A 16,974-nucleotide genomic window follows, 5' to 3' on the forward strand; every position below is an offset into this window, starting at 1 on the left:
TACAGCATCGGTGGAATATGAAAGAAACAAGCATCTGAAGTCAGGCCCGTCCATCTCCTGGTCACCTTCAGATGGAGTCCAAACAAAAACTCAGCCCTTCTGAAACCCCTAGAGGGGACTGCATTAATGAAACTCATCTTGCTTCCTCTGCAACCTGCTGATCACAGGAGAAAACCTGGGAGGAAGTGAAACTTTCTGGTGTGCACAGTGAGCCATCCAAGTCCCCCCATAACTAGGTGCTGTGAGCCAGGTTCACAGCTGGTACAACGCGATGCAAAGCTGAGGCCAAGCAGAGCTGTTCTAAAAACACCAGCTACAGGCCTGACCTGATGTTCCTTTTTACGGCCCATGTCAACCTCGGATCTTTGTCTCAACAGGCAAACCTTTTTTGGTGGCTTCTATGGCTGATCATTCACATGTTCCAGCTCAGGCACACACCTTGTCTGTGCGTTACCTCGTTGGATTAAATTTGCTCATATCCTTTTGTTCCATGTATTAAAATATTCTATAAAATCAAGTGACCAAAAATCTATAGCTCTAAGAATACCTGGTTATCTTCTTTTTTTGTTGTTTTTTTTTTGTGTGTGTGTGTTTTTTTGTTTGTTTCTAATCACAGTTAAACCTAAACAAAAGAAATGGAGAAAAAAAGAGGCGGGGGGGAAAGAAAAGGAAAAAATGATTCATGAAAGACTAATCAGGAACTGAATTGCACGGCTGACATAACCAGCTCTCAGAAGGAGTCCTCACAAATTGGAGGGCAGTTTGGATCTGACAGGTTCCAGATCCCCCGTGAGCGCTATGGATTCTTTCCGCCCACCAGCAGTCAGAGAAGAGGCGCCTGCAGCGCTGGCCCCAAACACCAGCGGATGTGGTAAAGAACCTGAGGACATCTGACGTGGTAAAGTCACACGCCCGGGAATTGAGCTACAAGGCTTCCCGAGAAGTCCAGTCCCTCCACCAGGAAAAGGAGAGAAGCTGGAAACAGATTCTCTAGAGGAATGAGGAGAACTTTGGCTCAGTGTCTGAGCCAGCTCTTGGGGCAAAGATGGCTGGGAAGCAGAAATCAACTTGATGTCCTGGTTCAGGCGTCCCGGTGGCACAGGCGGCGTGCTCTTGGACTGCAGGATCTGCGGAGGCGGGCTGGCGGTCTGAGGCAGGAGCAGAGATCCGTGAGAGCCTGAGGCCCCAGAAGGGCCACATTGAAAAGTTCTTGTTGTCACTGGGCTCTGACTAGGAGGACTAAGGCCAGAAGGGGTATAACAGGGAGAGGCGACACCAGACTGTTGTAGCGGAGACATGGAGGCAAAAGGTGGCCGTTCTTGGTGGAGCTGGGCTATCGTTCCAGTTAAAGATCCTAATGCACTTGGATGTGTTTGGCACAGGCCTGAGGACGGCCCACCAGAGGCCTGTGCCAGCTGGCTTAGGCTGGAGGATGGAGAGTTGGAAGAAGGAGGGGCTTGGAAGTGATTCATTCCCCCCAAAGTTCCACTGCCCGAGAGCTGCTGTAACTGTCCCCCCTGCAGTGGTCTTGTGGTGGGCTGGAACTGGTTGAGAAGACTGGGGGGTGAGTTTGATGAGAGCTGGGTGAGTGATGTTGATGGGGAGCTAGTTGTGGCTTGCTGGAAGTGCCCAAATCCACTGCTGGAAAGGGCTGGCTGCTGCTGCTGCTGCTGCTGCTGCTGCTGCTGTACGGGCTGAGCTGTACCTAAGGGTGATCCAGAAGGTGCCTGTTGGAACTGGCTCAGTCCCACCGAGGACGCGCTGCTCAAGCCCGGCTGGCTTGAGCCACCTGGAGGGGATCCCACCTGGAACTGGCCTAAGCCGGCGGCAGCTGAGAATCCTGCAAGCTGCTGGATGTGGAAGGAAGAGGACGAAGGGGTTTCGGCTCCTGGTGTATGCAGCTGGGATGGAGTACTGGAGGGAGAGCCAACAGCAGAAGGCCCAGTCGACGGGATTAGAGACTGAAGCCTTTTCAGCTGTCTCGGAGTCTGGTTGGATTGCTGTCCCAGGGAACCCAAGACGGACACCGGAGGACGGAAGATGGCTGTCGGGAGGCGTGGGTGGTGGGTCAGAGCTATAGCGACAGAAGTGGTGGCTGCTGCAGCTTGCAGGGGTGCCTGGATCAGTGGAGTCCAGATGACAGGGGTGGGTGTGGATGCGGCAGCGGCAGCGGCGGCGGCGGCAGCCTGGACATTGTGAGCACAGTGTGCCATCTCTCTGTCGTGCTGCACAATCTGCTGGATGATCTCATTCTCTTGGTAGTTGAAAACACCCGAATTGAGGTCATGCTGGACTTTATGCAGCAGAATGGAATTTTTCTTGCCTGTAGAGAAAGGGAAGAGAGAAAGAGTCATTCTGATATGTCAAAGCATGGGAGGCTTCCTCAAAGCTTCCTGCCAGACTTTCCTCGTGCTGCTGGCACTGTCTCCCCTCCACTGTCATTATGGGATCTGTGTACAGTCTCTGTGCTCCAGCAACACGGTGACAAACGTCACATCTTCTGCTTTTGTGGTATGATCAAGAAACCTCAAGATCCCATAAAAATGTGCCCGACAGGACACATGTTCTTAGTTAGACAGTAAAGCCGCTTTTGGCAAGTGTGGCAAACTGGTAGCAAAGCTTATAAATCTGGAAGACTCTCCTTTTGCATCTCATAATCTGAACTTCCAGTAGAAAAAGAGGATAAAACCAAAGGCTGTAATTTTTCTTTGTTTGCAAAGGAAAACCTCAGAAATGTAAGTCTAGTGAAGTCTCCTGAGTCTTCAGCGACTCTCCAGTGACACCTTTTCCTCATCTGTCTTATGCAACTTGTTCACTCCAAAGTCAAATACGTGTTTCTAGTGGAAAGGCAATTCTCCCTGAATAAGGGACAGAAGGACTTTGCGTGCTGGAAAGGCTCAGCTGGCCCAAGTAAGAGCCCTCAGACATGCTGCAGCTACCATCTTACTTGGCCATGCCCTTCTAGCCCCAACTATAAGGAAACCGCAGGGCAGCAAACGTCATGTTCCAGCTGGACTTCCTCGCCTGCAGCAAAATATTAGCTCAGCGCTTTGCCTTTTCAATGGGCTGGAAAATGTGGCGTAATGAGTTTGTCTGGCCTGAGAGTGCACCTGGCACCGAAGGGCTGCACTCTCCTGGAGTGAAGGACAGAACCATTCAACGCAGGAGGATGAGATGCTGCCAGTGATGCCCGTTCACCAGAGCACAAATGCCTTCTCAAAGGAGAGGGTTTCTGATGTGGCAGGCTCTCTGCATAACGGCTTTCGTATCTCTGTTCTCCTAACAGCACGCAAATCGGTACCTGTGCCAGCATTGATTTATAATGAGCTGGGATATGCTGATTTGAATGATCTTCTTACAAAATTGGTGTGAATTAGATCCTTGTTCTTGCCTTTTCAAGGGTCCTCTATCCTGACAACATATGCCAGTTTGAATTGATGAGAGCACCTCCCTATGGGCTTCCTTTTCACTTTTGTTTGGATTTGAAGGGTTCAGCCTAGTAAGTTCTGGGTGTGTGTGCGTGTCTGCGTGCGTGCATATGCCTACCTGGCCCTCTGGTTGCGTGCCTGTACACAGCTCATTTTGTAGCTGAAGCTCAGGGGGCGAGTGTAGAAGGGTCACCTCTAGATGAGGCACCAGCCAGTTTGGATCAGATCAAAAGCTGTATTAACCCTCCTCCTGAACCAAATGTATCCTCAGGCCCTGCACCCATTAGCAAACCTCTGCCCTGATTCAAATGTCACTTCTGCTGGTTTCTGTCTGATCACTTCTAGTTCCTGTGCAGGACCAGGGCAAACAGACAGCATCTTGCCAGTTGCTGTGGATTTTCAAAGCATGAGATAGTGGCAGGTATGGAATGGAGGCCTGGATGCAGGAGGGCCTCTTTTTCTGTATTTTAACCCCCAAATCATGTCATGCTTTGAGAATTAAAGGCTGGCAGCACAGCTCATGTCAATTAAGTCTCCTCCAAACAAGGGCTTGTCCATTAAACTCGTCTCCACGCTTTCATGAAATCACAACTCTCAAGATAAGTCATCTGTTGATATTATCCACTAAGACTACAATATGATATTTAATTTGTCTCATATGGCATTCTAGTTTAAATTGGTCAGCTGATAGTTTCCAAGAAGGAATGGTTAAAAGTGGACTGCCATGTTGGGGACTGTTCCCAGTGAGATTCCAGAGGAATTTCCTTTCAATCAGTCAGATCTCAGTTCTTTGTGTACAGATGTGGGTACACCTCTGTGCATAGATGACATCCAGATTGTTGGGGTCTTTTTACTATATGGTGTATCTTTTATCTATGTAATAGATAAAAGAGTCGAGTTTAAGGACATGCCTCTTACTCTAGTCAAATGTAAAATCAACTATCTGGCAGCAAAGAACTTGAATGACACTCTGAAGAGTGTAGCTGGTATCCTGGTAGGAACTCTGAAATGGTGGAGTCTTGGATATAGTGAGCTGAGTTCCAAATCTACCACCAGAAAAGGGTGAAGTAAGTGTTGCACAACTAAGAAGGAAGTTACAAAGTGTAAGAAAGAGAAATACCAGCCACAAACACATAAAATGCTAGGAAGGCATGCAGTATGATGTTTTAGTTCTAGTGTCTAGCTGCAAAGCATGAAAAAGTACAGAAAATATCCACAAGAATCGGGCTTGAAAAACATCAGTGAATAAGTACAGCATATTCAGCTTCTCTCAGAGAAGAGGTGACGATACTGATTTATAGGGAACTTTACAGATGAAGGAAGCTGCCAAGAACCATTCCCTTCGGTTCCAGAAGGACTCAGGAGATGCAGTGATTTTAGACAAGCCCAGAAAAAAAAGAAGGAGCAATCTAACTGTAATTGCAGTTAAGCATTGGAAGAACATGCTAAGCATTTTGCCTTCACTGTACTTTTTTAAATCAAGCGTTTATCTCTCCGTAAAGGATGAGGTGTGGCAACTGAGTGCTCTGCCAGAGTGCTATGCAATTGTCCAGAGCGGGTACGGCTTGCAGGTACCGTGGGCTGAACACCATAAAACCAAACCACTAAAATGCTGACAGAGTTTAGATTCTGGATCTGCAGCTGGCGCGTCTGGGACGTGTCTGTCCATATTAAGCTCTGGGATGCTTAATGCTTTTGTGTTTTACCTCCTGCTAATCACTGCCTCCAAAAAAAAAGAAGCAGTAAGGCATATGGACTGGCCTTTCTTTTCTCACCTTGGAGAAAGACACCAGCACTGGAAGGATGCAGTCCTGAAGGTAAACAGCGTTCTGAGCTGCTAATGCCATTACAGGGGGTGAAGAGCTTGTCTGCACTGGAAGTCCGTGTGTAGGATACGTATATAATGTCTGCGTCATTGTATACCGGACTGGACTAGGCAGCACTGGTCATCGCCTGACCAGCCAGATCCTGGTTCTACCTGCCGTTCACGTAGCCAGGCCCACCGGAGGGAGCGAGACTGTCACCTTTAAACTTAAGAGCATTTTTGCAGTGAACATACAGTGAAAGGGAGTGAATGGCGCAGAGGGTCACACTGCACACACACAGACAGTAATTTCCACCTGGTATCTACTGGAATCACGCACGTGCTCACAAACAAATGAGATCACAAAGAGCTGCTTAAACAGAAACAGAAATACTAACTGCTCCAAGTCTGGAGAGAAGGAACAACCTCTCTAAATAAAATTGACAGGTAAGAGAGGATCTGGCCAGCGCACTTGAGTTAAAGAGGGATTCGGGCTGCAGGTTTGTAATCATGCTCTTTCTGGAGTTGAAGGTACAAATCCCAGCATGGGGAAGCTGTAGCTATCTCGCGCAACTGCAAGGTCAGGATGTGGATGGGAGACGGCGTGCTGAGTTCAAAGCAGACAGGCAAAAAAGCTGCCTTACCACATTTGCTTTCTTGATAACAGACAGTAGCAAAACGCGGCTGAGGAGGAATGGTGAGGGGTAGAAAAGGAGAAACAGCAGATGTTGCTAGTGCAGCTTTCCAAAAAGCTCAATACCAGCCGCCGCGCTGTGTTTCCATCATTACACCTCATCTCACTCTTTTAATTCCATGTCACCTGTCTTTGGCTTCTGATTTGCGTGTCTGCGCTTGAATAGCCCGCAATTTCCAATGCTGCCCTCAATTCAAATGAGAACCCATAGCGATGTTAATCAGAGCTGCACAGATGAATTGAGGGGACTGATGTTTTCATAACCGGAGTTCTTGACGACACAGAAAGAGCTGAACAGCGGACTCTGGTTTCCTTGGCAGAGCACTAAATAGAGAATATGCTAACATTTTCCAAACATGCATACTATATACTGGAAATGGCTCCTTAAATTTGTGTCAAATTGATAAAATAGTCCCAGCAAAAAGGTTGGAATTATTATTTTTTTAGTTTTTAAAACAGAACGTTTCAGTTTTCCTTTAAAATTACATTACACTTTACTGTTTTCCTAAGCCCAACTTGAATGTATCAACTGTTTCATTGGATCAAATTTTTCTTTTCTGCTTTGCCAAGAAAGTCTCAAATTTCTGCTTCAGAACATTTAAAAAATTACTGACAATGTTCTTTCAATTATTGAAGGGGAGAGGAATTTTTCAAAATCATTTTTCAAAATTGTACTTGGTTGGCAAACTGAAAAATGAATTGGTTCCACCATCTAATTAATTGCATCATTTACATGATGTTTCCACACACCAACGTAAGCCTTATTAGTTGCTTCTGGAGCAAATCCTCCTTCCAGCCATCGCCAGATGAGAAGAGGCCCATAGCAGAGTCCTGGTGGGACCAAGACATTTTCCTGGCAGGTCTGACTAAGGTCCTGCATGAAACATAAGCCGACGGTGGAACGAGGCAGTAGGAGCAAGTTTGCTTGGGCCGGCGGCTCTGAGATTATTTCTCCCCCTCATCTTATTTATGAAATTGCTTCAGTTTCAAATTTTTTTTTCCTGCCCTGGATTTATTGTCACAGCACCTGCCTCAAAAGGAGAGCAAAAAAGACAGCAATCAAAGGACTGAAAGGCTGATTAGTTTGGCTCTCTGTAACCCTAATTGAAATGATGCTCTGCAGCTCACAGCTACACTCAGTGAACCGCAATGGACTCCTGTGTTCTTGCTAAGCCAGTGAGAAGCTTCATTAGGAGAGAGGAAAAGGGACTTCTGTTTCCCCTTCAATCTAATCACTGAAGCACAGGAGGCTTATGTTAGAGTTTCTCCTTCTGTGCTGTTTATCCCACAGAAATTAAAGTGGTGAGCAAAGTCTAAGGTACTAAGATAAACAATCCACTCAAGCATCTCTCCTAAACCCAAAAGCACTATACAAATTCACCGGGATGCCATGGAGCTAGCGTAGGAGCCACCCGCAACCACCTCAGGCACCAACTCCCTACCCTTCCTTACTTTGAGGTAGCTGGAGGCCTCTTATCATAGAATCATAGAATCGCTGAGGGTGGAAGGGACCTTTAAGATCATCAAGTCCAACCATCAACCTACCCTGACAACACCACGTCCCCAAGTACCACATCTACCCTTTTTTAAACACCTCCAGGGATGGAGAATCCACCCCCTCCCTGGGCAGCCTCTTCCAATGTTTGATAACCCTTTCCGTGAAAAAAAATTTCCTAATATCCAATCTAAACCTCATCTGACATAACTTGCATCCATTTCCTCTCGTCCTATCACTTGTCACCAGGGAGAAGAGGTCAGCCCCCACCTCTCCACAACCTCCTTTCAGGTAGTTGTAGAGAGCGAGAAGGGCTCCCCTCAGCCTCCTCTTCTCCAGGCTGAACACCCCCAGTTCCCTCAGTCGTTCCTCATAAGACTTGTCCTCCAGACCCCTCACCAGCTCTGTTGCCCTTCTCTGGACACGCTCCAACACCTCAATGTCCTTCTTGTAGTGAGGGGCCCAAAACCGAACACAGCACTCGAGGTGGGGTCTCACCAGTGCCGAGTACAGGGGGCTGATCACTTCCCTAGTCCTGCTGGCCACACTATTCCTGATAGAGGCTAGGATGCCGTTGGCCTTCTTGGCCACCTGGGCACACTTGCCGGTTCATATTTTCCTAGAGAGGAGAGAGAAGCTGCCTTGGGTTTCTGCAGGGCAAGTGGTGTGTGATGACATGGTGGAGGGAAGACTGGCTGGATGTGCCCAAGAGCAGGACCGAGGGACTGTTCAACTAATGGAGCTGCAGGACCACAGTCAGGACTTAAGACTAAAAGGTCTCCATAGCACAGCTGACTCTTTTTTTCTCTTTGTACAACTCCTAACACAATATTATTTTTTCCCATAGTCAGACAAAAATAAATATCATCAATGGAGTGCTCTGGGTTCTAAAAATTCCTTATTTTCCTCACTGCAACGAATAGGCTAAATACAGGGGGAATAAAAAGGAAGATATAATAGAGCCTAAAAGTTCATAGCAAAGTTACTCGGGCTTTGAAGTGGAGCGGGGTATGTAAAATTATGGAAACTAAGCAAATAGACATTGCTCCCTTAATAAAGAATTGCAAAGTCAGATTTTCCTCAACTGCAGATAGCGCACAAAAGAGCAAGGAGAAAGGCTCATGCAATTTCATAAAAGGAGCCAGCGCTCAACAATAATTCTTCTATCAAATAATCAAAATTAGCCTTATGTTGTTAAAATTCTGCACAGACACAGGGGAAATTAGCTGTGACTTTCTGTTCATTTCTCTATTCAGTTCTGTCTAAGCCCACTGGCTGCAGTTTAAGAATTCAGGTCACTAAATTGCCTTCTGAATTTGCATATATTTGAAATAATCTCACTTTATTAGGCTGGCTTATGCCCTGGCCTGCTGTCAAAGTGGCTGCCCCCTGCCACATGGTTACTTCTTTCAGGTCTTCGCTTCTTATTATTCATGACTGGCACTAAACACCCTGCTTGGATCGCTGGTTGCAGCCCAGGGCTCCCAGTGCACTGCAGCCTTGAAGGTGGTCTTTGCCCTCCCTCGCCTATGGGTTACTTGTGTCCTGAGCTGGTCTCCTGTGGTAATTCCGCTTGCTGCCATCGTCCCCGGAGGGGCAATACAGCAACTGGCAGCTGTAGGCAAAGAAGCCCTGGGCGTAATAACTGCCAGTTTGCCACAGCTTGCTTCTCTGCCCCAGGGGAACTCTTCTGCACTGGGACTATATTGGTTGGAAGGTCTCGCTGCACCAGCTCTTGCACTGTCTTAAGAGTCCGCGTATACAGAGATTTCAAAAGCATTCTTAACTCCCAATATACGTGCTCTTTTCCTGTTCAAGCCTGATTTTCTCTCAAATATAAGTTAACCCACACTGAACTGTATTAACTGTTGTGTAAAGGTCTCTGCTCAGAATCGAAGTAGCTCTTGGAAGCAAAGCAAAGCCAGCTGGATGAGCTCTAAGAGCATCCACAGAGGAGTTTGGTGCACTTAAATCTGCTCTGGAAACTAATTCAGACAAACTTTCCTGAGAGCCTGGCTGTGTTAAATACATTACAAATTGGATGCGCAGGTCTGGATGAACTGCTCTGCAGTAGTTGCCATATGTGTGCCCTTATGCCACGGCGCACACAAGGCAGCTCCCACCTGCATACTGCGGTTTCATTTCTCTCTTGCTACGGCTGTGCCCGTTGAACTCTGGTGGCACGTTTAAAATACAGTATCTCCTTCTGCCCTGCTCTGTCCTCTGCTAGCCTGTGTGGAGTTACACCCGTGCACAGGGGTTTTATTGCAGGAAAGCCAAACACCATATTGAAAAGGAAATAAATTTTATCAGTGTAGACCCCATTGTACTGGAGAGGTTAGCTGAATCTGTTCTCTTATTACCATCCTAAAAAGAAAAAATAATGAGTTCAAAAATTTAAAATGGACAATTCCCTGTCTTTCCAAGTGAAGGTCCTCCCTCCCCGTACAGCTCAGGCATACCACTGATTACTTCTCTCCCATAAACCCAACAGAGATCTTCCAAAATACGTGGCATCTCTTTTAACAGACAGAACACAACCTTTAACTGGGCCAAACCGCCCTAAGTCAAACGATACACTGTGAATAATGTTATCTGATGAATCTCATGACAGGTAAACAAAACTTAAAATAAATTAAGCACTTCCCCCCTGGTCTTTACAGTTATGCCCATCACACAGAGCTTTGCAGAAAAAACCCTGGAATATATAGAGCTATCTAGAGTAAACTGCTTGCGAATATCCATGAACGGGTGTAAGAATTGTATAATTCTGGAGTGCTTGTGATGCCCTGTGCTGCCTGCAGCACGGTGTCCTGGCTGTTACTTATCGCCGGAGTCTGAAGCCAAAGAGCTGCCTTCTCCTCAAGTGGCAGAAGTGCCTGTGTCTGGAGCCAAAGCTCCTGCACTCAATTCTCAGTGCCCTACTGGAGCTGACAGCTGTGACAGGGACAGATTCTGGAAGGCTCTGGATATTCTGGCACTGGTTTTCTGTCAGTTGTGTGCTTTGCGGTGTGGTCTGGTCGCAGATAGCTACTGGACTGCCTTCAGGCCAGGGAAAGTCCCCTGAGTCTAGAGGTGTGGTCGGTAAGCCAGTCCTACTTCATTTAATTAAAGAGGGTGTTGAAAATGATTTTAAAAGGTGTTAGAATGGTAAAACATTATCTGAACAGATGTTTTATTTTTGTGGAGATAGCAAAGAGCCGTGGACATGGCTCTCTAAATGTAGAAGGAATCTGTGAACTTGGGGGACCCATGGAGATAAGGCATAAATATATTCCATATCCTACCACTCCCCCAGCTCTCTCATTTCTGCTTAACGTCTCCCCGCTAGCTAACTATCCGTCTGTGGCACCAGTGACTCCCGCCTAGAAGATCAAACTTCCCAGAGAACGTGCACCCTGCAAAGTAGACATGGGTTGGGATAAACTGAGATGACCAAGGTCATGTACAAAGTCAATGACAGGTCTCCTGAGATCTCATCACCACCTCCCACTGTTCCTTCTGTTGGAGTGTCTTAGTCTTTATTTTCTTCTAGAGTTGCACGAGAAGTGGCACTTCCATATTCAAGTGAAGAGGGTTGCCAGTTCACCTTAATTAAGCTGAAGTCATTTGCATTCATTCATGACTGGTGAGCTGCTGCTATCTTTCCTTAGGCTAAACAGAAAATACTCTTAGCCTGGGCCTTCGCTTCCAAATAAAAAGAAATTCAAATATTTAATTCCTGCTTAAGTCCAAGCTCCTACCCTGCATATCTGTGCTAGAGAGCATTTCCAGGGTGGGATTCACCTAAGCCATTTTAGTAGCCACCTTAGGAGAAGATGAATCATAGTCTAAATGCCTTTTCTCTCTGCTGACAAAGTCAGGTTCAGATGTCCACATTGTACTGTTGGAAATGATGGGAGAGGATTTCAAGTCAGAAGAATACACACAGTGGCATTTGAACTTTGATTCCTCATAAACACTTATGTTTGTGGGTTATTCAGGTGATCAGAAAGGACACAACGCAGGAGAACCTATGTTATCTCGTCAGCCGCTGATACCCTCACCTGCTCAGTACTTGGATAGTAAGATTCCACCTCCCTAAAGGACTGGGCAGAGTTCAATGTGGTTTTGAAATAAAGCTTTCCAGAAGCACACACGCTCTATCACTGTACACCTGGGCAACAGGAACTTGTATCTTTACATCACCTGTGCCTGTATCAGCAGCCTCAAATAAGAAGCATACATATATATATCTCCTTATGACCAAATCTGCTTGCTCATCTCACATGTGCAGCTCTTTGGGGGTTACTCACCTGCATACAGCAAACAACTTTGGGGCTACAATGTGGATTCAGTGTAAAATTTATGCTGAGTACATAGTGTTTTATTTATACACATTTCAGTCCGTTTCATTTATTCATATGATCTTGCACGGCACCTGCCACGAGGGAGCAGGCAGCTGAGAAGCACTCAGAGACCGAGCTCCACCTTTGTTAATATTATTTTCCCTGTAGAAGAGATGAAGAACTGAGGCACAGAGCAAAGGCATGACAAGGACAAAGAGGGAATCTGTGGCCGAGCTTGGCACAGATCCCAGATCTTCTCATTCACAGTTCACCTAGCCTGCCACAGGCCAGCCCTTCCTCGGAGGCAGCGGATCCCAGAGTATTAGTCATGACCTCGACAAGCGGGGTTGCGAACCCAACAGGATTTCAATTGCAGAAGCGTGACCACCAGCTGACAAATAGGGTGCCCAGTCAAAAAGTTTGGGAACGGCTATTGTTGTGGCTTGTTTATTTGACAAAGCTTTAAAAACGCCTACCGCTATAATATTTTGAACAGACACTTCTGTACCATAATAGTATTATGTAATTATATTTGGAGATGGGTATCGTGTTGTCTTTGGTTTTTTAGTATCTGAAATGCCTGGAAGAAATGCAAGGTGCTTTTAATCCTGGGTTAACTGGGATCCTTGTATCAAAACATACAGGACACATTCAAAATGGATGTGTTTCAAACTACGTGGCGAAAAAGTCCTGATGAAAATGAAAAAATAACTTCCTCTGGCTTTAAATATGCCTTCAGTGACCTTGTGTATGACCAGGGACCTTGCTATGGACAGTAAGCAACCTTATGACAGACATTTATGGTATTTGTTACAGCATAACAAACAACGGAAAATAATTGCCCCCCAATATTTTTTGAACGCATCAGTGAATTTTGATTTGACAATATTCACGACCTGTATTGTATTTACTTTCAATGGACATTTGAGCGGTTGTGTTTTACAAGTGCAAATACTTGTGAAAATCTAATTTTAAGCTTCAATGGTCACTGAAAGGCAGTTTCAAAGCCAGTCAGGAGCAGAATGATGAGACTTACGTAACTAACTGACACATCACAAACTGGGACGATTCACAGATGCTTGTCAGGCAAAGAATTACTCACTAGAGAAATGAACAAATCATTTCAACACCCAAATACTACAAAGAATTTTATAGCTTGGTCAAGAACAAGAGGAAGATTTAATCAGTGATAAAATGATCATTAATCAGTGATCAGCCTAATTTTTCTGAGTCTCAATCTTCAGGCCCTGAACCTGCGGAGAGTTATGCGTGTGATACTCTGCAGGTTGCGGAGTTCCTTAGAGGCTGAAATTACTCAGGGAGCAGAGTTAAGCAGGGGCACAAATCTTTGTAGAATCCCAGCCTCAGTCAATTCATAGAAACTAATCCTTTCCAGTCTTTAAAGAGCTCTGCAAGTGCAAAACACCTGGGAAACTTCTTCCCCAGCCATGCATGGCACAGGCAGGATGCCAATATCAATTCCCATTAACAACAGAGGTTAGAAGGATACATCAACATGCTCTTTGCCAAGCGATCAATGTAGCTGACAGCTCCCTGGGGGGCTGTGCCCTTCATGCTGCTGCACTGCCCATCTACCAGCAGGACGCGATGGGGGCACGCGCATCAGGGTGCATCTGCCCCTCTCCTTCCCCTCTGCCTAGCCACAGGCTTTCAAACTGCATTTGCTCTGCAAAGTGAATGCCTCATCGCACCTCCAGTCAACCACTACTGCTCCTGTTGCTTCAAGGAATGAGGTCTTACATTCTCATCCTGCCTCCCTCCTACCTAGACAAGCTTAGACCGCGCTTTCCAAATCCTTCGTGTAGCAGGTAATCCTGTAAACACCTCTCCAGTCAAGTGATTGGAGGGACTGAGATTTTTCTATCCGCTCTCTTGATTCCTCACTCCACAGGGGCAATCCCGGATGGATCTTACCCTGGTACCAGAATAGTGACAGAGCCCTCTGAATCATTTCGTGTACTCAGCGAGGCATGGGTTTCTCAAGGACATGTTGTCATCCTGGTAGAAGGGAGATAGTGAATGCACCACCGACTTGGAAAGAGGCTCCCATTTGCTTCCATCTCGTGTACAGATCCTGAACTGAACACAACAGGAACCAAATATATGGTCCTGCTTCTCTTCATACCTGGCTTCTATGAACTGCTGTTCCTTAACTTCAGGACTCTAGAATAATCCCTCTGCTTTCGGGGAGAGTCGCAGTAGAATGCAGTAATTGTGACTTCCCTAAAAAATCACATGCTGTTACACAGCTACTGAGTTGCTCTTTATGGATGACGCACGTTTCAGGGGAAGGTGAAAAAATGAAAAAAAGACAGGGATTTCCATGGGATCTGCCAATTTCAGTAGGGTGCACATAACTCCATTAGGCGCTTTTGGGAAATTCCAGCCGAAGAGTGTTGGGCACCACGGGGTTGGGAGGTGCTATGAAGATGCTATTTTGCAATAGGAGAGGATGGAAAGTTGAGAGCACAGGCAGCTCTCAAGTCTGACTGCCAGGGAAACGGGGGCAGCACTAGGATTTTCAATGTACGACTCTGAAGGTCTCTGCCTTTTATATGGCACAGGGACTGGTGCTGTCTCAGGTCAGCAGAATGGCAAAAGGAGGGGAGGACAATGCCAGAGCTCTGCACCAAAGGGCCTGTTATTCCAGTGGCTCCGTGTCACCTTCTGACCTTATGTTGACATTTCACAACTGTGTGTGGAAGGGAATTTCTCCGAGGGGAAGAATTGATGTGACGTTCTTTATGCTGGTTTAGAATTTTCCATGAATTTTAGCTATGTGTACAGCAGCACACAGAGCAAAAGCCAAGGAGCACAGGACACCCTGCCCGCCTGTATACACAGTCCCAGAGAGCATCAGGCTGGGAAGCTGAGCCGCACTGACCTTCTAAAGCCAAAGAATTTGAGATAATGTCAAGCTGGCCCATCCCTGGTTGTGCCTGACATTACATTTTCTTAGCAGTTTGTTCAGTCTAATTTAAATAACCCAAGTGATGGGACTATTGCCACTTACACTAGGGCCTCATTAGCATGGGCTTTGCCAAACTCTACATATTTAGCTCATAACCTTTTCCTCAGGGGTCACACTTTCTGATTTGCAGCAGGTAATGAGATGCACAGAATACAATGTTCCTGGCATGAAAAGCCCCAGAGACACTGCACCCCTTGCTGGGATGCCAGCTTATTCCCTACCCCCCGTCACCCTCATCCTCCTTGCCTTCTGCATTGTATTCAGACCTGCACTGATCTTTATGATTCTGAAAAGCAATGAAAATGCATGCAGTTTAAAGAGATGTATAATAAGAAGCTAAAGAAGTTAGACTGGGACTCTGAAATGCTCAGTCCTCAGCTCTGCAAAGACTTCTTGCATGACCTTGTATAAGTCACTTAATCTCTCTGTGTTAAATGTCTCCGGCTGCGACCAAGGAATGTTATCCTGGTCTTCTCTAGTTAGACAAGGATGTCTGCAGCACAGGTTATGTCTCCTACAGGACAGGACAGCATCCTGGGATGGCTCACTATGAGCTACACACAATTCAATAATACTTCTTGGTTAATTGTCTTTAATTTGGGATGTGGGAGGTTAGACTTTTATCAATTGTTCCATGTCTTTGTTCAATTAGGTGGCTATTTCTACTGAATATATTTATAGTTGGACTCTAATGGACAGCTGGGCAGGTTCTTTGTGGTTGTGTTTTGCTGATGACTTTGCACAAGAGTCTCTCTAGGATCAGAAAGCGCCCAAGGCTTTCCAATCCCTACAGCAATTCCTGCTTCTCCAGTTGCTTGTCAACTATGACCAGGAAAACACTGGCCCCAAAAAGGAGCATTATGGTCTGGATTTCATTATGCATGAAGAGTATTCTTCCTCATCAACGTGGTTGCTAGTTTCTGTCTTATAAAAAATTAATACAAATAACCCATACAGTCATATCCTAGCCAGCACCCCTGCAAAACCAGGTCAGACTCTAACAAACACTCGAGTCCCCATGCTAAGAGATGATTTCTGCCACAGAACATTTTGCTGAAATACTGGGGTTTGCTTGCAGGACTTTGGGCTCACAGCCTGGTCTGTTTTTGACCTGGGAGTCTGTGGGAATTTACATATTCTGAGCTAAAATTCAAGATCTAGTGAATTCACCAGCATGGCCCTGACAACCTCTGATTGCAGATCTTGGTTCTTCAAAAAGAACTCTTGGAAAGGGAAACAAATGGAAGCAGGAGTGGGCAGAAATGTGTATGTGTGAGAGAGAAAGAGAGAGAAAGATGTTGATTTAACTGATTGTGAATGGGGTTCCTTGTAGTAGCTGAAGTCAGGCAAGGAGAGACAGGCTGGGACCTCCTTCAGTTCACAACTCCAGCAAAGGAACTAAGGACCAAGCCTGGAGACTGCCAGGGTAGCAGGTACTGGCAAGGACACCCTCACACCTTCTACTTACCAATTCTGTCCAGCCTGTCAAGTGCCACGGTTTCAAAAGCTCGCCGCATCATGGGATACTCTTCCAGCACCTCGTTGAAGTTGTCTACTGAGAGGGAGTAGAGCCGGCAGTAGGTATCAGCTCGCACGCTGGCTGTGCGCCGGCCACGGGTCAGCAGGCAAATTTCTGGAATGAAAGACCCAGCCTGAGAACATGGGGATAGACACCATCACCCTTGCGATACAAGACCTGGCACCGTCACTCACGGGTGGTCCTGCCTGCCACCCAGGCTCCTCGCTAGCTGGACTCTACCTGCACTCCCACTGAAAACATGAGCAGTGGTAATATTCTGCATATGCAGTAGCATTTAAAAATACCAGGGGGCTCAGTTGTGTCAGCTGCTACACACAATTGCACCTCAGGGATTCTGCTGATCTAATTAGCCGGTTGAGTTTTGTTATGGTGGATTATCGAAGATACCATTTGTGCATTCAGAGCGGAGAAGTTGTCTTTCTCCAGCTCCTCATGGGCACTGGGAGCAGAAGGTCAAGCCGTGCTCTCATTGAAGCTAATTCTCTCTCTAGATTTGTAGTAAAGGCCCTGTGCTGACCTGGGGCATTGGTGCCTGGTAGTAATTTTGATCCCTACACCTGGAATGTTTGTCTTTTCAAAGTTTTCAGTTTTTTGTAGATGTGCCACCAGCTTACAGACTGTCAGGGAAAGCCAAGTTCGTGGCACCTACTAAGTCTCGGTGTATTTACACTGCAGTCTGCTACTCGCAGGACA

General features: G+C 46.3%; 1 protein-coding gene across 1 annotated transcript in view; it reads right to left on the minus strand.

The window, feature by feature from the left end:
* Positions 1–743: 743 nt before the first annotated feature.
* The window catches only part of HCN4 (hyperpolarization activated cyclic nucleotide-gated potassium channel 4), a 105,473-nt gene continuing 89,242 nt past the window's right edge, over positions 744–16,974 (minus strand). Inside the window, exons 8-9 of the mRNA XM_009895578.1 lie at positions 16,210–16,374; positions 744–2,323 (exon numbers count right to left, since the gene is read on the minus strand). Coding sequence (XP_009893880.1) covers positions 744–2,323; positions 16,210–16,374 — 1,745 coding nt within the window. The remainder of the gene's footprint in view (positions 2,324–16,209; positions 16,375–16,974) is intronic.

The sequence above is a fragment of the Charadrius vociferus genome, unplaced genomic scaffold (genome assembly GCF_000708025.1).
Source record: "Charadrius vociferus isolate BGI_N301 unplaced genomic scaffold, ASM70802v2 scaffold132, whole genome shotgun sequence".
NCBI classification, from domain to species: domain Eukaryota; kingdom Metazoa; phylum Chordata; class Aves; order Charadriiformes; family Charadriidae; genus Charadrius; species Charadrius vociferus.